The sequence below is a fragment of the Lagenorhynchus albirostris genome, chromosome 2, assembly GCF_949774975.1.
Source record: "Lagenorhynchus albirostris chromosome 2, mLagAlb1.1, whole genome shotgun sequence".
Lineage (NCBI taxonomy): Eukaryota > Metazoa > Chordata > Mammalia > Artiodactyla > Delphinidae > Lagenorhynchus > Lagenorhynchus albirostris.
The window spans coordinates 69,030,281-69,048,801 of record NC_083096.1 but is presented as its reverse complement, the minus strand read 5'-3'; the positions used below and the strand labels follow the sequence as shown (position 1 = coordinate 69,048,801).

Below are 18,521 nucleotides of genomic sequence, written 5' to 3'. Positions count from 1 at the left end.
GCTTCTTAAGAAGTATAGGGTCAAGGTCACACTCAGCTTTGTATTTTCAACAGTGCCAACCACCAGGCCACACGGAGGAGGACTAAGGAATGAACAGGTCCCCATATCTTGGTTAATGACTAGAAAAAAGCAGAACAGTGCAAGGAAGCTGGTGTGACAGTGGAAGAGACGGGAAGGGATCAATGCCCCCAAATTAAAGCGAGTGTAGGGGTCAGCTCATTCCAAATCTCTAACACCCCCTTTCCTGCCGCCACAAGGAAGCCCCTCATTAGGAGGGGAGAGGAGCTGCCTGGGGCAGCTCAGCATGAGGATATTTCTGTGGAACACAGATCTCATCTCCTTCTGGGGGAGGGATCTAATCCCGCCAGTCATATCAGGGCTAAACAAAAACGCACTGGGGGGTGATTTTAAATTTCTTCTTTATTAAAAAAAAAGCATTTATTTCTGGGTTTTTAGAAAAACTTCTCTAACACATAAAACAGTTTTTCCATCCCCTTAGCACTTCTTTCTTGCCTCCTTCACTCCTGCTTCTGGTACCAGCTGCCTGCAAGACCCAGATGAAGAAACCTTCTCAGATCGAGATGGGGAGCTGGAGGGGGTTGGGGGTTTGAAGGAAGGTGGTTACTGGTCAAAAGGAGAAGTTCATTCGCACAAAAATATAAACCATGGAGGATGAGACCAGCACATACACGTATGGATCGATCTACAATCCGTATAAAAAAAATAGACCCAAATTGTCATTTTACATTGGCAATATTATACAAAATAATATATATTTTTTAAACAACACACACCCACACACCCACACCCACACACACACACACACACACAAGGTGCCAGTAGCCCCTCTGCACTTCTGCTTCTGGGGACAGGAGTGTCAGTAGGCAAAGATGACATGGTAGGTGACCTGGTGGCCATTGTCCCAGGCGTAGAGCAGGCGGTCCTTGGGGTTGTAGTCTATCTGGGTGGTGTAGGAATACTCATTCTCGAACAGCAGCCTGGGGATGATCTGCGTGTTGGTGTGGGTGTCAAAGGCGTAGGAGATGTTGGCATTGCGCTGGTTGTAGCTGTCCACGGCGTACAGCACCCCACAGATGACGAAGCAGTTGCCGTAGAAGTTCCGCCGGAGCCCCGTGCGCCACGTGGTCTCCTTGTGTGTGCTCAGGTCCACGGCGTTGAGCTTGCTCAGGACGATGACCTCCTGGCTGAAGCCCTCGTCGTCCAGGGCCGGGTAGATGAGCCACAGGCCATTTTCATCCACAGCAAAGTCCACGTCCGAGTGGCCCTGCCACCTCCAGGGCGTGGCCTCCTCATAGGCCACGTCATGGAGCATGGCCCAGGCAGCCACATAGCGCTGCTTCAGGTCATACTTGATGATGTTGCGGGTGAAGGCCCGGTTGTAGTAGAAGGCACCATTGTACACCACGTGGCCCGTGCCGATCCAGCTGTAGGGGAGCTTGTAGGAATTGCTCCAGCGACCTGTGGGCAGTGAGAAGGCAGAAGGCTTGAGGGCAACGGTGCAGAGACAACCTGTCAGGCAGGGAGGGGGCAGCCCAGAGAGGTGGGACATGCCATTGGCTTGAGGTCTGGAGCCCACAGTTTGTGTCTTGGTTCTGCCACTTTCTAGTTCTGTATAGCATCCTCGTCTGTCATTTAGAAATAACGATTTCCACTCCCCTCGCTGAGCTGTTTCAAGGATCCAGAGGCTAATGTACGTGAGCGTGGTTTGTAAACTGTCAAGGGCCACGGGAAAGGGAGGATGTATCACTACTGTTTTCTGGACCAGACTCCGGGTTGTCCCATGTCCCAGGGACTGGGAAGGAGGGGCAGGGCTGAGAGATGAGAGAGCAGAGAAAGTGAGGGAGTGTGGAAGAGGGACATCCTGCTACCAGAGAAGGAAGGTGTTGCCCTTCTTGTCCACTGTCTCCACCCTAAGAGAGCTGGCCATGATTAAAACAGAGGACAGTGGGGAAGGAGGAGCCTCCCTAAGGTGGACCCATATCCCGTACCTTGTTTGAAGTTCTCCAGGTTCCGGAACTCTACCAGGGTGTTGCCATAGTAATAATTGGTTACATAAATCCGCTCATCTTTGGCCAGGGGGTCCTTCATCCAGGCCCCTTCGTTCCGCCCGTATGTGTTCTGCGTGGTTGGCCCCGTGATTGTGGAGAGGGTGTCCTTGCACCTTCCTGATGGAGGAGAGGTGGATGGAGAGGTTGGGATGATTGAAGAACGCTCCGCCCCTAAAACCCTTGCCGGCTCTGCCACCTGGAGTCTGAACTCCTCGGCAGGCTTCTATGGCCCTGTATAGCCAACCTGACGCCAGACATTTTCTCAGCATCATCCCCTGCTATTCCTCTCATCTATCCTACATTCTACTCCTATGAAGCCATCTACTGTCACCATCCTGGGCCACTTTCATGCCACCATGCTTTGCTCTGGCTGTCCTCTTACTACAAACTCATCCCTCAAGGAGCTAAGCTCCAATGCCCTTTTCTGACACCACATCCTCCTCTGAAAAACCATTCTAGCCTTTTACTGGATTCCATCCTGCTCCCATAGTACTGTGAATGTACCTCTCTTACAGGACGTGTCATCTTATATCTCAACAGTGTTTGTGCATCTCTCTCCTGATTCAAAGCCACCCCCATCCAGAGCATAAGCCCCACAGAGCAGGGTCTGTGGCTTTCCTCTTTGTGTCCTCAGTCCTCAGAATACACAGTGTCTGGCAGGCCACAGGCACTGAGCAGATGTTCTGAAACTGGGATGAATGCACGGCAGCATGAGAAGTGTGACCAGAGGAGAGGACTTTACGGGTATGACCAGGAACGCGGAGCCTCACCAGCCACTGAGCTACCCCAAGGGGCTTGGCCCAGGCCACCAGCAGAGACCAGCCCTGACTGCGCAGTGCATGTCACATCCCTGAGGCCCACCTTCTGGGTCCTAGAGAGCTGTCCTCAAGCCTCTGCCTCTGTGGGTAGGATGCCAGGGCCCCCTTCTGGGAAACTGGAGGGGCCGGGGACCAAGTTCCCACATAAGGAGTTTACTCTGGCTGTAGGAGACTCCTTCAAAGGTCAAGTCTGCTTTAAGAGGACAGGAACTCTGCAATGCCATCCTGAGTGACTCTTTGGAGAGACCTGGTGCCCATGAGAGGCCCTAAAAGACCACTAGAACCATGCTGGGTTCTAAATCAAGTTGAAAGCCTGCCTGCATGCTTACTATGCAGTATTATTATTGAACATGGCCCTGAATGATCCTGAAATAACATGTGACTACAGAGAGCACGTGCTCTTTTGGTCTCTGCAATAGTGGGTTATGAAGCAGATGAGAAGAGGACAATGGAGGGGGCAGTGGGAGAAGCAGATTAATCCAGGCTTTACAACTTCCTCCTACTCTTTCTGGCAGCTGGGACCTGCAGAATACACCCCCCCCCCCACTGCCATCAAGACTGGTGCACAGATGGGCGACGGTGATGAGAGTAACTTGTCCCTGACAGTCACGTGGAACCAAAGAGTAAGGGGCTACAATTCAGGTTCAGGGTTCTCTAAACTCCAGGCCACGCCCACTTCCAAATTGTTGCAGTCTGTTCTATCCGTTCTGCTCCCCCATAGCGGTCTGAGCTGGCAGGACAGGGCAGGCGCTGTGCCCTTGGCCCCGGGCCTGGGGCAGCCAGGCGTCTGAAAGTAGGATAAACATTGTTTCTCAGGCAGGGCCCACAGTTGGGTGCAATTGGCAGGGCTCAGGCATCTCCGTGTGGGGTTTATTAGGTCCTGGTCCGACAGAGAGGAGAGGGTTTTGGCCTCTGTAAGACAAACAACAGAGCCTACCAGCCAAAGCCTCATTCCCCCACATCTGAGTTCATCTGCTCGAGACAATAAAGTAGATGGCTCTGGCTGAGGCCAGGCAACAGAGGTCTGATGGAAAATATCTCATTCCCTGGCGCTGAGCAGGGCCCTGGCTTGCCACTGGAGAAGCTGTGCTTCCTTAGAACTGAGGTGAGCCCTAGCGTGCCACCCCTAGGGAGGGGCATTTTTATGTGCCCCCTTCCCCTGGAAAAGCCCAGTGAGGACATCAACTCCCTGTCTGAGAGGCAGCCCCCCACCCACGCCCAGAGCCCCACAAAGGGCTGTGCGAGGCCAGGGGTTTCTGCCATGGCTATGCCACCTCCCTACCCAGATATGGAAACTGCAGATGAGCCCCTGGAAGCCAGGACTCATCTAAGTTTTGATGTAACGCATTGCCCCAGGCAGCCCCCCCAAATCCCTGCAGGGTCCTGTCTCAGCACTAAGGCTCCGCAATGAGAGGGGCTTAACGTGAGGCTATAGAATGTGCCCCGGGTTTGCAGACAGAGGCCTGACATTGGTCTTCGCCCTGCTACTGACTCCAAAGTCTGTGTTTCTTTGAAAAGGTCACAGAGCTTTAATTTCTTCCACAGTAAAACAAGTATAATATATGCCCTACCTACTTGACAAGAGCGCTTGGAGAATGCACTCTGATGACGGTATGGTAGGCTGAATCATGGCTTCCGAAGGTAACCAGGTCCTAATTCCTGGAACCTGTGAAGGTGACCTTATATGGCAAAAGAGACTATATTGCGATAGGGGGACTATCTTGTATTATCCAGGTGGGTCCTAACTGCAATCACAAGTATCCTCATGACAGGGAGGCAGAGGGAGATTTGACTACAGAAGAGGAGGCAACCTGATGATGCAAGTGATGAGGCCACAAGCCAAGGAATGCTGGCAGCCACCTGAAGCTAGAAAAGACCAAGAAATGGACTATCTCTTGGAGCTTCAGGAAGGAACCAGCCTTCTGACACCTTGATTTTAGTCCTATAAGACTCACTTCAGCCTTCAGGCCTCCAGAACTATTAGAGAATAAATTTCTATTGTTTAAGCCATTAAGTTTGTGGTAATTTGTTACAGGAGGCATAGGAAACTAATACAGATGGAGTCAGCTTCTGACATCTTTATTTCTGTAGGAAGAGGTGAGTCCCAGCTTACAGCTTCAAAGTCCTGATAACCGGGACCTCAGGCTGTATCTCCACATGCCCTCAGAGCAAATGCCGGCAGCCCACAGGGTGGTCCAGCACAGGCAGGAACAGTGGGACAGACAAGTGTGGTTTGAGAGCATTTGAAGACAGGTTCAAGGGAGATCAGTAAACCATGAGGCCCAGACCCAGGTCTGAGAATCTGGGGCCATTCAGATGCTCCCACCCTTGGCAGCAAACTGTCAGCCTTGGAGAGAAGATGCAGCCTGTCTACTCCTCTTCAAGGGTACTGAGAGGAGAGAGGGAGATAGTTCGAAGGCACAGAAGAGAAAAGAGAGTGCTGCCTGCAACTCATCTTAGAGGTGTTCCCCCGAAGCATGGTGACGGGGAACACCTCCTAAGCCATCTCTATGTATTAACTCATTTAGTCATCGATAGTCCTGGGAGATAGTTGGCCCTGCATCAAAGGTCCCCGGGGTCTGAAAAGTAGGGACTCTTCCTCTCGGCATATAAACCTGCTCAAATCTTGCCATCTAACACAAAGAAATCAGCAAATAAGAGGCTCCCATGCCCTCTGGGGGCTCTCCAGTGTTCACGCAGGGGAGCCCACACACCCTCAACTCCTCCCCTGATGGCCGCCTTAAATGCTTACACCCTGTCCGTCAGGGATGCTCTCTGGTCTTTTTATTCTAGTCAAGCCTGTCTTTTGTCTGAAACCCCCGCCCACCTCCCCCCACCTCCCTCGCTCACTGGGCTTTCACACCCCACTCTCCTGGTCCCCGCTCACCCCCTGGTCATACTGCCTCTGGCTGGTTCTCTTTTCTGCCCACCTTTCAGATGTGATCCCTTAGAGCCCCACTTTTAGCCCCTTATCTTCTTGTTCTTCCTGTGTTCCCTGGGCCCACTCAGCTCTTATACAGCCCGGCGTTTGTTTCTGAGCACCAGACATCCAACCCCTACTAGACATTTCTCTCCTGTGTGTCCTCCTGATTCCTCAGACTCAATGGATTAAAAATGGAATTCATCTGGGGGCTTCCCTGGTGGCGCAGTGGTTGAGAGTCCGCCTGCCGATGCAGGGGACACGGGTTCGTGCCCCGGTCCGGGAAGATCCCACATGCCGCGCAGCAGCTGGGCCCGTGAGCCATGGCCGCTGAGCCTGCGTGTCCGGAGCCTGTGCTCCGCAACGGGAGAGGCCACAACAGTGAGAGGTCCACGTACCGCAAAAAAAAAAAAAAAAAATGTAATTCATCTGCTTCAATTCACAGCCTGTTCCTCCTGTACTTCCTGTCCTGGAGAAAGGCATGGCACACCGTTAACCAAGCCAGGAGCCTTGTGGTCCTCCCTGATGTCCCCCTCTCCTCCACCGCACACCCATTGGTCGCTGTCTCCCACCTCTTCATCTCTCTGCCCTTTCCCTCCACCTCTGCAGCATTTGCTATGCCCAGTGAACACAGGTGGACCCACTGCGTGTGGGAGTCCAGTGAGACTCAAAGTGAAGACAAGGCAGGTGTGTTGTCCCCATGACTGAGCAAGTGGGACCCGACAGCCCCAGAGGCCACAATTTCCATTTGAAACAGAACTTGTTTTGAATGCAGAAAGAAGGCAGTTGTATTCTAAGAAGCATAAATAACCAAATAACCCTATCATATTCTTTCTTACTTGTGTTATTTCCTCATATTAGCCAACAACTCATGCTGAAAATGACATAGAAAAGGGAAAGATAGGGCAACTCATAGTTCCTTTTCTTTTTAGTCTTCCTTACTCAGTAAGGCAAAAGTAGGGAGTGTACAAAAGCTGGTAAAGTGTACTCATATATTAAGAAGTGAAACAGAAACAGATGAGTTAAGTTTTGTGTAAGTGTTTCCACTGGTCTGCTAGGCACAAAATGCATACGAATGTAGGAGCCATGAAATACCAACTGTCATTTTGGTGGATTCCACATGAGTTAAATAATCTGACCTTTGCATTGAAAACTGGCAGTGCACAATATGATAAAATTCATGCTATTCAAGTTTTTTTTTTTCTTTTTTGCAGTACATGGGCCTCTCACCGCTGCGGCCGCACAGGCCCAGTGGCCATGGCTCACGGGCCCAGCAGCCCCGCGGCACGCGGGATCCTCCCGGACCGGGGCACGAACCCGCGTCCCCCGCGTCGGCAGGCGGACTCCCAACCACTGCGCCACCAGGGAAGCCCTCAAGTTTTTAATATTCCTTTACTTACAATCGCATGAAATCCAAAGAAAAAAACCAAGTGAGAGAGAGAGAGGCCAGAGAAGAAAGGAAACAGCTTTATACTGACTGAAGCTTTATACCTCCAATGGCACTTTTCTCCTGCTCTTTGAACGACGGGCTCTATGTTTTCATTTTGCCCTGGGCTCTACAAAATGCATATTGGCCCTGACCAAACTGGTTCACTCCTGGGGCTCTTGCGGCTCTGGTCCTTCTCACTGCACTGCTACCTTCCTTCCTGGCTGTTTTTTCCTCATTCCTCAAGACAGCTAGGTCAGCTTCTTTTTTCAGAAGAGAGTGTCTCTGACCCCAAAGCACCCTATGCATTCACTCACCACCCTGAGTTGAAATGGTGTTTATGTGTCTCATATACAAGCTTGTGGCAACTCCAGGTCAGGGATGCTGCCTCATCTGCCTTTGCACGACCAACACCTACAGAACCTGCGTATCATCAGCACCCAGTACTTTCCTTAAATTGACAGATCTGAATGTAGTCCCCCCGCTTAGAACCTTCTGCACCACTTTTAGATATAAGTCCCAACGTCCCACTCCCTTCATCAGCAGGCTCCTCTCCCTTATGTCGCCCTGTGTATGCCAGGGCGATGGGCGTTCTTTAATCCCCCTGACCTCCCACCCCCCATGCCCGCACAGGCTCATGCGGTCAGCTCTGCCCTGGAGACCACACTCGGAAATGGAGCTCCACCCTCAGAACCAAAGACAGTCTCCACTGGACTGCATGCCTTGCCGCTTGCCAGCCCTGGCCACTTTAGTCGCCCGTATCCCCCTCACGGTGACCCCTCTGCAGATGTAACCAGAGCTCACCCCCTTTCACAGCCAGCACGGCGTGGGGCTGAGTGAATTAGGAGTGGACGCTTCATCCTTGCAGAGAGGCACAGACTTTATTCCTTATCCATTTACAAGGAACGTCTCCACTTTCTTGCCTTGTTTCTAGGGCCAGCGGCCTCTGTGTTCTGACTGAAGTTCCTCGTGGTTTCAGGGGGCTGGTGAGGTGCCCCAGCAAAGAGACTGAGAGCAGAGTGTGTCTGTGGAGTTGGGGGTTGGGAAAGCTGCCTGTCAGGTGACTCAGGGCAGCCAACTGGGACACTCCTTGGTCCCGAGGCTGGGTGCCGTGGAGGATCTGGCTAGCCCTGCCCCTGCCCATGCCAGCACCAGGCTGCCTCAGGCCAGGCGCGCTGACATGTGGCAGGTCGGCTGGCCGTCTCGTGCCCACAGCCAGTGGCTGGCCAGGCCTCGGGGATTGTTAAGGTGGTATACTTTGTGAAGGAGACAGTCTTTAGCCAATCATATGGCCTAGGTTCGACCACGAGGCAGGCTCTCTGGTAGTGCTGTCGTCCTGACTGTCCTCTTTGTCTGCTCCTTTCCACTCCCAACCCCCGCCCCAAAGCAGCCTCTTCTAAAACGTGCAATAGGAGTTGCAGTCCTTAAAGTATGGGACTCTGCAAAGCCTTGGCAACGTGGCATGTGTCCTCTTCCTCTGCGCTAGGCTGAGCAGACCTCTCCCAGACACTGAGGATGGTGACTGCTCCAGTCCCGTCCCTTCCCTTCCCGAGCCCCGGCTCCCATCACTGATGGCATTTTTCCTCTCCTGTCCTAGAGCTACTATGCTTTGGCCAAAAGTTAATTCCAATTTTCTTGTTTTGGGAATTTCTGAGAGTTTGACAATTCCCCTGAGGAAAATGGTGGACCTTTTAGGGTATGACAAAACCAGGTTTAGAAACCATGGGATAGGATATTCCTTTTAAAAGCAGCCCCATTTAAAAGCACTCAGACAGCTCAAAGTCAAAATTGCCAGGCTCAGTAAACAGCAAGCAACCTTTCACAGGCAACAAATCAGTGGTCTGTGTTGGTTTCAGCCAAATGACTTTTATTTAAATGATGACTACCTGTAGTCCTGCTCGGCCAGGCACAGGCAGGCAGGAAGTCTGCAGAGAAGGTTCCAGAAAAGAACTCCCATCCACACTAACAGCAGCCTGAGAGAAGCACCTGACAGTGATACATGATTAAAAGTGATTCCTGAAAAAACTTGCCAAGACTCCACATTGCCTAAACAGCCACCCTTCTCTCTGTGCCACCCCCTCTTATCATCCCTTGGTATTTGAAGAAACCCTTATATCTGTGTCCACGTCCCTGTGTTTTTTTTTCTGCATTAGACATAAAAGGAAAGAACTTCAGCTCTTTTGAAAAATCCTACAGGCCAGTCTTTAAGCAGAAGCTTACATCCTCTGTGTAAGACAGATGAATGGATAAAGAAGATGTGGTACATATAGACAATGGAATATTACTCAGCCACTAAAAAGAATGAAATAATGCCATCTGCAGCAACACGGATGAATCTGGAGATTATCATGCTAAGTGAAATAAGTCAGACAGAGAAAGACAAATATCATATGATATCGCTTATATGCGGAATCTAAAAAAAAAAGGATACAAATGAACTTATTTACAAAATAGAAACAGACTCACAGAGAATGAACGTATGGTTATCAGGGCGGAAGGTTGAGGGGAGGGATAAATTGGGAGTTTGGCATTGACGTGTACACACTGCTCTATTTAAAATAGATAACCATATATGACAAACGCACAGCCAACGTCATCCTCAATGGTGAAAAATTGAAAGCATTTCCACTAAGATCAGGAACAAGACAAGGTTTCCCACTCTCACCACTCTTATTCAACATAGTTTTGGAAGTTTTAGCCACAGCAATCAGAGAAGAAAAGGAAATAAAAGGAATCCAAATCGGAAAAGAAGAAGTAAAGCTGTCACTGTTTGCAGATGACATGATACTATACATAGAGAATCCTAAAGATGCTATCAGAAAACTATTAGAGCTAATCAATGAATTTGGTAAAGAGCAGGAGACAAAATTAATGCACAGAAATCTCTGGCATTCCTATACAGTAATGATGAAAAATCTGAAAGTGAAATCAAGAAAACACTCCCATTTACCATTGCAACATAAAGAATAAAATATCTAGGAATAAACCTACCTAAGGAGACAAAAGACCTGTATGCAGAAAATTATAAGACACTGATGAAAGAAATTAAAGATGATACAAATAGATGGAGAGATATACCATGTTCTTGGATTGGAAGAATCAACATTGTGAAAAGGACTCTACTACCCAAAGCAATCTACAGATTCAATGCAATCCCTATCAAACTACCACTGGCATTTTTCACAGAACTAGAACAAAAAACTTCACAATTTGTATGGAAACACAAAAGACCCCGAATAGCCAAAGCAATCTTGAGAACGAAAAACAGAGCTGGAGGAATCAGCTTCCTGGACTTCAGACTATACTACAAAGCTACAGTAATCAAGGCAGTATGGTACTGGCACAAAAACAGACATATAGATCAATGCAACAGGATAGAAAGCCCAGAGATAAACCCACAAACATATGGGCACCTTATTTTTGATAAAGGAGGCAGGAATGTACAGTGGAGAAAGGACAGCCTCTTCAATAAGTGGTGCTGGGAAAACTGGACAGGTACATGTAAAAGTATGAGATTAGATCACTCCCTAACACCATACACAATAATAAGCTCAAAATGGATTAAAGACCTAAATGTAATGCCAGAAACTATCAAACTCTTAGAGGAAAACATAGGCAGAACACTCTATGACATAAATCACAGCAAGATCCTTTTTGACCCACCTCCTAGAGAAATGGAAATAAAAACAAAAATAAACCAATGGGACCTAATGAAACTTCAAAGCTTTTGCACAGCAAAGGAAACCATAAACAAGACCAAAAGATAACCCTCAGAATGGGAGAAAATATTTGCAAATGAAGCAACTGACAAAGGATTAATCTCCAAAATTTGCAAGCAGGTCATGCAGCTCAATAACAAAAAAACAAACAACCCAATCCAAAAATGGGCAGAGGACCTAAATAGACATTTCTCCAAAGAAGATATATAGATTACCAACCAACACATGAAAGAATGCTCAACATCATTAATCATTAGAGAAATGCAAATCAAAACTACAATGAGGGCTTCCCTGGTGGCGCAGTGGTTGAGAGTCCGCCTGCTGATGCAGGGGACGTGGGTTCATGCCCCGGTCCGGGAAGATCCCAGATGCCGCGGAGCGGCTGGGCCCGTGAGCCATGGCCACTGAGCCTGCGTGTCCAGAGCCTGTGCTCCACAATGGGAGAGGCCACAACAGTGAGAGGCCCGTGTACCGCAAAAAAGAAAAAAAAAACAAAAAAAACTACAATGAGATATCATCTCACACCAGTCAGAATGGTCAACATCAAAAAATCTAGAAACAATAAATGCTGGAGAGGGTGTGGAGAAAAGGGAACACTCTTGCACAGCTGGTGGGAATGTGAATTGGTACAGCCACTATGGAGAACAGTATGGAGGTTCCTTAAAAAACTACAAATAGAACTACCATATGACCCAGCAATCCCACTACTGGGCATTTACCCTGAGAAAACCAAAATTCAAAAAGAGTCATGTACCAAAATGTTCATTGCAGCTCTATTTACAACAGCCAGGAGATGGAAACAACCTAAGTGTCCATCATCGGATGAATGGATACAGAAGATGTGGCACATATATACAATGGAATATTACTCAGCCATAAAAAGAAACGAAATGGAGTTATTTGTAGTGAGGTGGATGGACCTAGAGTCTGTCATACAGAGTGAAGTAAGTCAGAAAGAGAAAGCCAAATACCGTATGCTAACACATATATATGGAATCTAAGAAAACAAAAATGTCATGAAGAACCTAGGGGTAAGACGGGAATAAAGACACAGACCTACTAGAGACTGGACTTGAGGATATGGGGAGGGGGAAGGCTAAGCTGTGACAAAGTGAGAGAGTGGCATGGACATATATACACTACCAAACGTAAAATAGATAGCTAGTGGGAAGCAGCTGCATATCACAGGGAGATCAGCTCGGTGCTTTGTGACCACCTAGAGGGGTGGGATAGGGAGGGTGGGAGGGAGGGAGATGCAAGAGGGAAGAGATATGGGAACATATGTATATGTATAACTGATTCACTTTGTTATAAAGCAGAAACTAACACACCATTGTAAAGCCACTATACTCCAATAAAGATGTAAAAAAAAATAATAAATAAAATAGATAACCAACAAGGACCTACAGTATAGCAGAGGGGACTCTGCTCAATATCCTGTAATAACCTAAATGGAAAAAGAATCTGAAAAAGAATAGATATTGTATATGTATAACGAAATCACTTTGCTGTACAGCCGAAACTAAGACAACATTGTTAATCAACTATAGTCCAATATAAAATAAAATTTAAAAACAAAAAGAACCCCAGCTCTTCTGAAAAATCTTACAGGCCAGTCTTTAAGCAGAAGCTTACATCCTCTGTGACAATGTTATTCTGGTTGAATAGAATATTGAACAACAAGAGAAAATGTATCCCTGTCTCCCATTCCTACCACCAGGTAAATAGCGGCTAGGACACAGGGTTTCTCCCGTCTGGGCATCAGCATCTCAGTCAGGCTAAGGGAGGGGGTGGCGTCCTAAGAACCCCAGAAAGGTGCATGTCGGGAGTTACACCAGAAAAGCCCACTGGTGGCAACACCCAGGGTAGGCAGGTGGATTGTGGAGACAGTGGAGAATTCCACCCCTGGCTAGGAAGTCGCCAAGGGAAGAGGCTTCCAGGCTGGCAAACACCATTGCTGAGGACATACAAGGCGTGCAGATGTACCCGTAGCCTGTCTTCACTGTTAGTATTCTATCCACCTGTGGAGGGATGGTGGCGGGCAGCTAAGTTTCTGGAGGAATCATCCCTCCTACCCAATTGGTGGTGCTATGGGGGCCCCCCGGGGAGCTCATTCCCATGGCAGAAGAGGAGACGGAGTGCCTGGCCCATGAGCACGGTCAAGGCTGCCCAGAGCCAGTTTGGAACTGGGAACCTCTGCTCAGACCCTGGGGCATTCTACAGAAATTGAGCAGGACCCGCAGCTTCAGAATTGATTACCCATGCAGTGAGGAATGGACTTTTCTACTCTATGGTCAGCTTGCTCCCGTCATGGAAGCAAAAGAAAGGAAAAGAAAAACATTCTCTCCTCCCACCCCAACCTCTGTGGCTCAAGAACTGTCTTCTTGCTTAGCTTCCTCCAGGCCGACGTTCATGAGATTTTGCCCTGGGGTCCATTTGGTTATTTCCTTGCCATTATTCTGGGATTTTTCACCCAATAGGAATCCCTTGCTATACCATGGCCTGATAAACTTACTGCAGAAACACAGAATATAATGGAGAAAGCAGTCTTTAGCAAATTTCTAATTTCTGAGACCCAGACGGGCAGAGATGTGGCCAAGGTCACACAGCCGTCAGCGGCAGAGACCAGGCTATAACAAGGCGTTTGGCTCCTGGCTGGTGCTCCTTCTGCCATCTGTCTGGCATAGCTGACACCTTATTCTGAGGAGGAATTAGGAAAGAGGCTGCCAAGGGAGCAGAAAATGGGAAGAAGGGGAAGACAGGTATAAGGCAAATCACGTCTTCCGTCAAATCAAGTATATTTTTAATGAAATTATTATTCAATAGTGTTATTTCTCAATCACTATGGATGGTGACGTAATGAATGTGTGGTTTAGTTCTTGTTGGAAGAGACATATGTAGCCAGGTCTCATTTCCTTTTCTAGTTGTTCCTTGCCCCCCCTCCCCGCTGCCCCCCGACATCACACACACACACTCTCACAGTTTACTGCTCTCAGAGTCATCTTGTGGACATGGAGCTCCCAGGCACAGAACAGGGCTGTATTCTCTGTGCTTCTGGAACATACCCTGCTCCTTTAGACCTAATAGTCAGAAGACTTCTCTACTTAGAAAACTCCTGTTTGGGCTTCCCTGGTGGCGCAGTGGTTGAGAATCTGCCTGCCAATGCAGGGGACACGGGTTCGAGCCCTGGTCTGGGAGGATCCCACATGCCGTGGAGCAACTAGGCCCGTGAGCCACAGCTACCGAGCCTGCGCGTCTGGAGCTTGTGCTCCGCAACAAGAGAGGCCGCGACTGTGAGAGGCCCGCGCACTGCGATGAAGAGTGGCCCCTGCTCACCACAACTAGAGAAAGCCCTCGCACAGAAACGAAGACCCAACACAGCCATAAATAAATAAATAAATAAGAAAACTCCTATTCATCCTTCAAAACCCAGTTCAAAGGATACCTCCTTAGAAAAGCTTCCCCAGCCTTCTTAGCAGCCAGGCCAAGCTGCTGCTCCCTCTTTCATGTCTCTGTTTCTCCATTCCTCTGTTACAGCATTTATCACATGATGCCACAGTGTTTCCATGTTTTCTAAGGCTGAGAGCTCATGAGATTTTCCCCTGGGGCCCACTGCACTGGTTATTCCCCTGTTCCCATTCTTATTATTCTGGGATCCCTCTGCCCACATAAGAATCTATTGTTAGTTCATGGCCTGGTAAACATACTGCAGAAAACTTAGCCATCATTAAATAACCAAATACCCAATACCCATCACAAAGCCTAGTACACCAGCACTTGACAAATGTTTATAAAATTTATTAATGAAGCTGAGATCTTGGCTCCATTAATTTACTTATATTTAATTTAATTAATTTTTTTTTTTTTGCGGTACGCAGGCCTCTCACTGTTGTGGCCTCTCCCGTTGCGAAGCACAGGCTCTGGACACGCAGGCTCAGCGGCCAAGGCTCACGGGCCCAGCTGCTCCACGGCATGTGGGATCTTCCCGGACCGGGACACGAACCTGTGTCCCCTGCATCGGCAGGCGGACTCTCAACCACTGCGCCACCAGGGAAGCCCCAGCTTACTTATATTTTAGAAAGGAGTTTCCCACTCTTATCACCAGCACATTTTGAATACATAGACCCTAGATGTTAAAACCGATCATCGGCCAAGGCCTAACTCCACTTGCCTTTCTTTATGAAGCAGTTGGACCATCTGACTCCTCCCTCTCCTTTCAAGCCATTTCCAGGCTCTGCCCTTCACTTGAGCAGGAGACCCAAGCCAGGTAGAATGAACTCACCTATGACATTCCGTATGTCATCTTCTTCCTCGGGGCTCAGGGTGGGGCTGAGGGGGGCTGTGCCCTGCCCAGCAGTGGCATCTTTCCCCAGTGAGTCTGTCCTGACGGGCGGGGGAGGCACCGGGGCTGTGTGCGTAGCCTCTACTAATGCATCCTCGGGAGCCACTGATGGAGGCGCTGAGGCTGGAGGTCGCTGGGTGGCTGTGTGGGCCACGGTCGTGGCTGGTACCTGAGTAAAAGGTTTAAGGAATGCCTCCCCTGTGGGTTCGGGAAACACTGAGGTGGTCTGGAGTGGTGTTGAGAATTTTTCAACTGAGGCAGAGAGAGTAGGGTCAGGGATGCTGGCAGCTGAGGTCGAGGCCTGCGGCTGTGCAGAAAGCAGGGCTGTGGTCTGAGCGCCAGCATCAGTTGTCACAGCAGCATTGTGACGGGTGGCTACTGGCCTCCGGGTGGCACTGGTCAGCAGGTGGTTGTGTCTCAGAAGCTGATCTTCAATCAGCAAATCCATTCCGTGTTCACCGCTGAAAAACTCGTCTTCTGGGGAACAAACACAGGTGCATTTGTGACCGGGGGAGAGGAACTGGGGGCATGTGGTATGTGGCAGATTAATGAGGGTTTCTTTCCTCAACATGATGCCCTGATTTAGAGATAGAGCCCAGGTGGGATTTAGAAGAAGCAGGTGAAAAGGAGCAGAGATGGAAGCATTTCCTCGAGGGTCTCTCTGAATAGTCTACCGCTATCCTCCACCTGCGACCCACGGGCCACCTAGAGGACGCACAGCCACGGGCTACGAAACCTGGGAGGAAGTTAGTCATTCATTCAGTAGGTATCTATGGCGCATGCCACAAGAACAATGAGCAAAAAAAGATCCTGCCCTCGCAAAGCTTCTATCTAGTGGCGGAGACACCAAACAATACACAGATTGTACATTTGAAGGTGCTATGAAGTCTAGTAGGGTGAGGAGAAGGGAAGGGAAGAGAAACTTGCAGTAATGGATAAAGTAGTCAAGATGGGACTCAGTGGGATGGAGAGATGAGCAGAGGCTTGAAGGAGCGAGGGAGTTAGCCAAGCAGCTATCAGGGGAAGAGTATACTAGGGGGGGAATAGCAGCAGTCCAAAGGCCCTGGGGCCAGGACATGTCTGCCGAGGCTGAGGAGCAGTGAGGTGGACAGAGGTCAGAGAGAACACGGGAGCCAAGTCATGTGGCGTTTGGCTGTTGTGTTTGGACTTCAGTTTTTTGTTTGTTTGTTTGTTTGTTTTTGTGGTACGTGGGCCTCTCACTGCCGTGGCCTCTCCCGATGCGGAGCACAGGCTCCGGACGCGCAGGCCCAGCAGCCATGGCTCACTGGCCCAGCTGTTCTGCGGCATGTGGAATCTTCCCGGACCGGGGCACGAACCCGTGTCCCCTGCATCGACAGGCGGATTCTCAACCACTGCGCCACCAGGGAAGCCCCTGGACTTCAGTTTTTATTCCAAGTGAAATGGGGCAGTCTGCAGGGTTTGGAGCAGAGAAGGAATATGAGAGGCAGAGATTTCTTAGGAAGGACACAAAGAGGTCTAACCACAAAAGACATAATTGGTCAATTGGATTTTATCTGCTCATCAGAAACACCATTAAGGAACTGAAAATACAAGCCACGGGCAGGAAGAAAATATCTGCAGTATGTATGACTGACAGAGGACCTGTTCCAGAATATAAAAACCCCACAAACCGATTATTTATTTATTTATTTTGCCCATGCTGCACAGCTTGTGGGATCTCAGTTCCCTGACCAGGGACTGAACCCGGGCCATGGCAGTGAAAGCGCCGAATCCTAACCACTAGACCACCAGGGAACTCCCAGAAATTAATAATTTTAAAAGGCTACGAACAGTTAAAAATGGGAAAATGATTATGCCAGCGACTGGGTGAGCAGAAACTGTAAGGAGGGAGAGGCAGAGCAGGTACATGAGTCAGGAGGCTGCTGAGCAGGACCTGATGGGAGGAACTGGCATTCGCTCTGGCAGAGTGGAGACAGAGGAAGAGTGGGGCCTCCTGGGGTGCTGGGCAGGGAGAGACAGAAGAAAAAGGAGGGGCCGGTGGCAGGGAGGAGCACAGGAGAAGGAAATATTAGGGAAACAAGATAAAGATGAGGTGAAAGGGAATATCTGTTTTCTGTGAAAAAATAAGAGGGACAGAGATAAAAGGGGTCCAGCATGTGCTGGAGTCTCGGTCAGGAAGCCCAGGGTCCCTGGAGAAGGAACAGGGGGGAGAAGCCCACTGTGTGGCTGTGAGTGAGTCATTTGCCTCTATGCCTCAGGGTCCTCATCTGCGAATGGGGAGGGCTGGACTCCAGGGCACTGAAGTCCCTTCTGGCTCAGCCATGTTCTGCCTTGTGGTCCTCTGCAAGCCCAGAGAAGGCAAGTGACTTGCCCCAGGGCGCTCAGCAAGTTGTGAGGAAAGGCCATAAGAATTCTGGATGGTTTGTAACTGCAGGGAATTCTCAGGTAACCGAGCTGGCTCTGCGGGGCCACAGTAGTAATCAAACTGCAAAAAGGGTGTGTGCCTCACGGGAAGTGCACCTCCACAGGGTCCAAGTGGTGACTCTGTCCCTTGCCCTGCCTCTGGGGGGGGGCGGCCCTGGCTGACCCCAACTCACGATGCTCTTCGATGTCATTCTCCTCCTCAGGGTCCTTGGCTTTGTAGTAGGTGATGCCCCGAATGACGGTGGGCTTGGAGGCCGGCCGGCCCCTCAGGTGGACCTGCCTCTGCAGGGGCCGCTGAGGCTTCACCACCTCTGGCGGAGCCAGTGGCCGCGTCTGCAGGAGCTTGATGGAGTTGATCTGCTGGGACACGGTTTCTTCCTGCAGAAACCTCTCTTCATACTGCTCCTCAGAGGGGACACAAGGGAAGGTCAGGTCACTGGTCAGAGGGGCAGTGGTCAGGCAGAGACAATGCTGGAGCCAAGGCCATACTAATAACAACAGCTAATCCTAAAAGCACTTCCTAAGAGCCAGGCAATTGTTCATCTCCTCATCAGCCCTCTGAGGTAGGAACCAGTTTTAATCATTTCCATTTACAGATTGGGAAATTGAGGCACAGAGAGGTTATGTAAATTGCCCAAGGGGCCACAGCAGGTAAGTGGTAGAGGCAGGATTTGAACCCAGGCAGTCTGGCTCCAGACTCTGTCTCTAACCTCCATGCTATACTTCTCAGAGAGTGCAGTTGTCCTCTCAGCTCTGGTCTGGGGATGCTGGCTGACTTAGATCTGGTATCAGTTGTTTCTAGTGAGGTCCATGTGGCTGGG

The 18,521-nt window shown here is 49.6% G+C and overlaps 1 protein-coding gene across 4 annotated transcripts in view; it reads right to left on the bottom strand.

Annotated features, from left to right (window-relative positions):
• Positions 1-402: 402 nt before the first annotated feature.
• OLFML2B (olfactomedin like 2B) overlaps positions 403-18,521 on the bottom strand; it is a 41,304-nt gene continuing 23,185 nt past the window's right edge. Inside the window, exons 5-8 of one of the 4 annotated variants that reach the window (XM_060142237.1) lie at positions 17,874-18,105; positions 15,235-15,771; positions 2,010-2,186; positions 403-1,479 (exon numbers count right to left, since the gene is read on the bottom strand). In XM_060142237.1, the coding sequence (XP_059998220.1) occupies positions 878-1,479; positions 2,010-2,186; positions 15,235-15,771; positions 17,874-18,105 (1,548 nt within the window). In that variant the 3' untranslated portion in view covers positions 403-877. The remainder of the gene's footprint in view (positions 1,480-2,009; positions 2,187-15,234; positions 15,772-17,873; positions 18,106-18,521) is intronic. The other 3 variants (XM_060142239.1, XM_060142238.1, XM_060142240.1) reach the window with 3 other exon arrangements.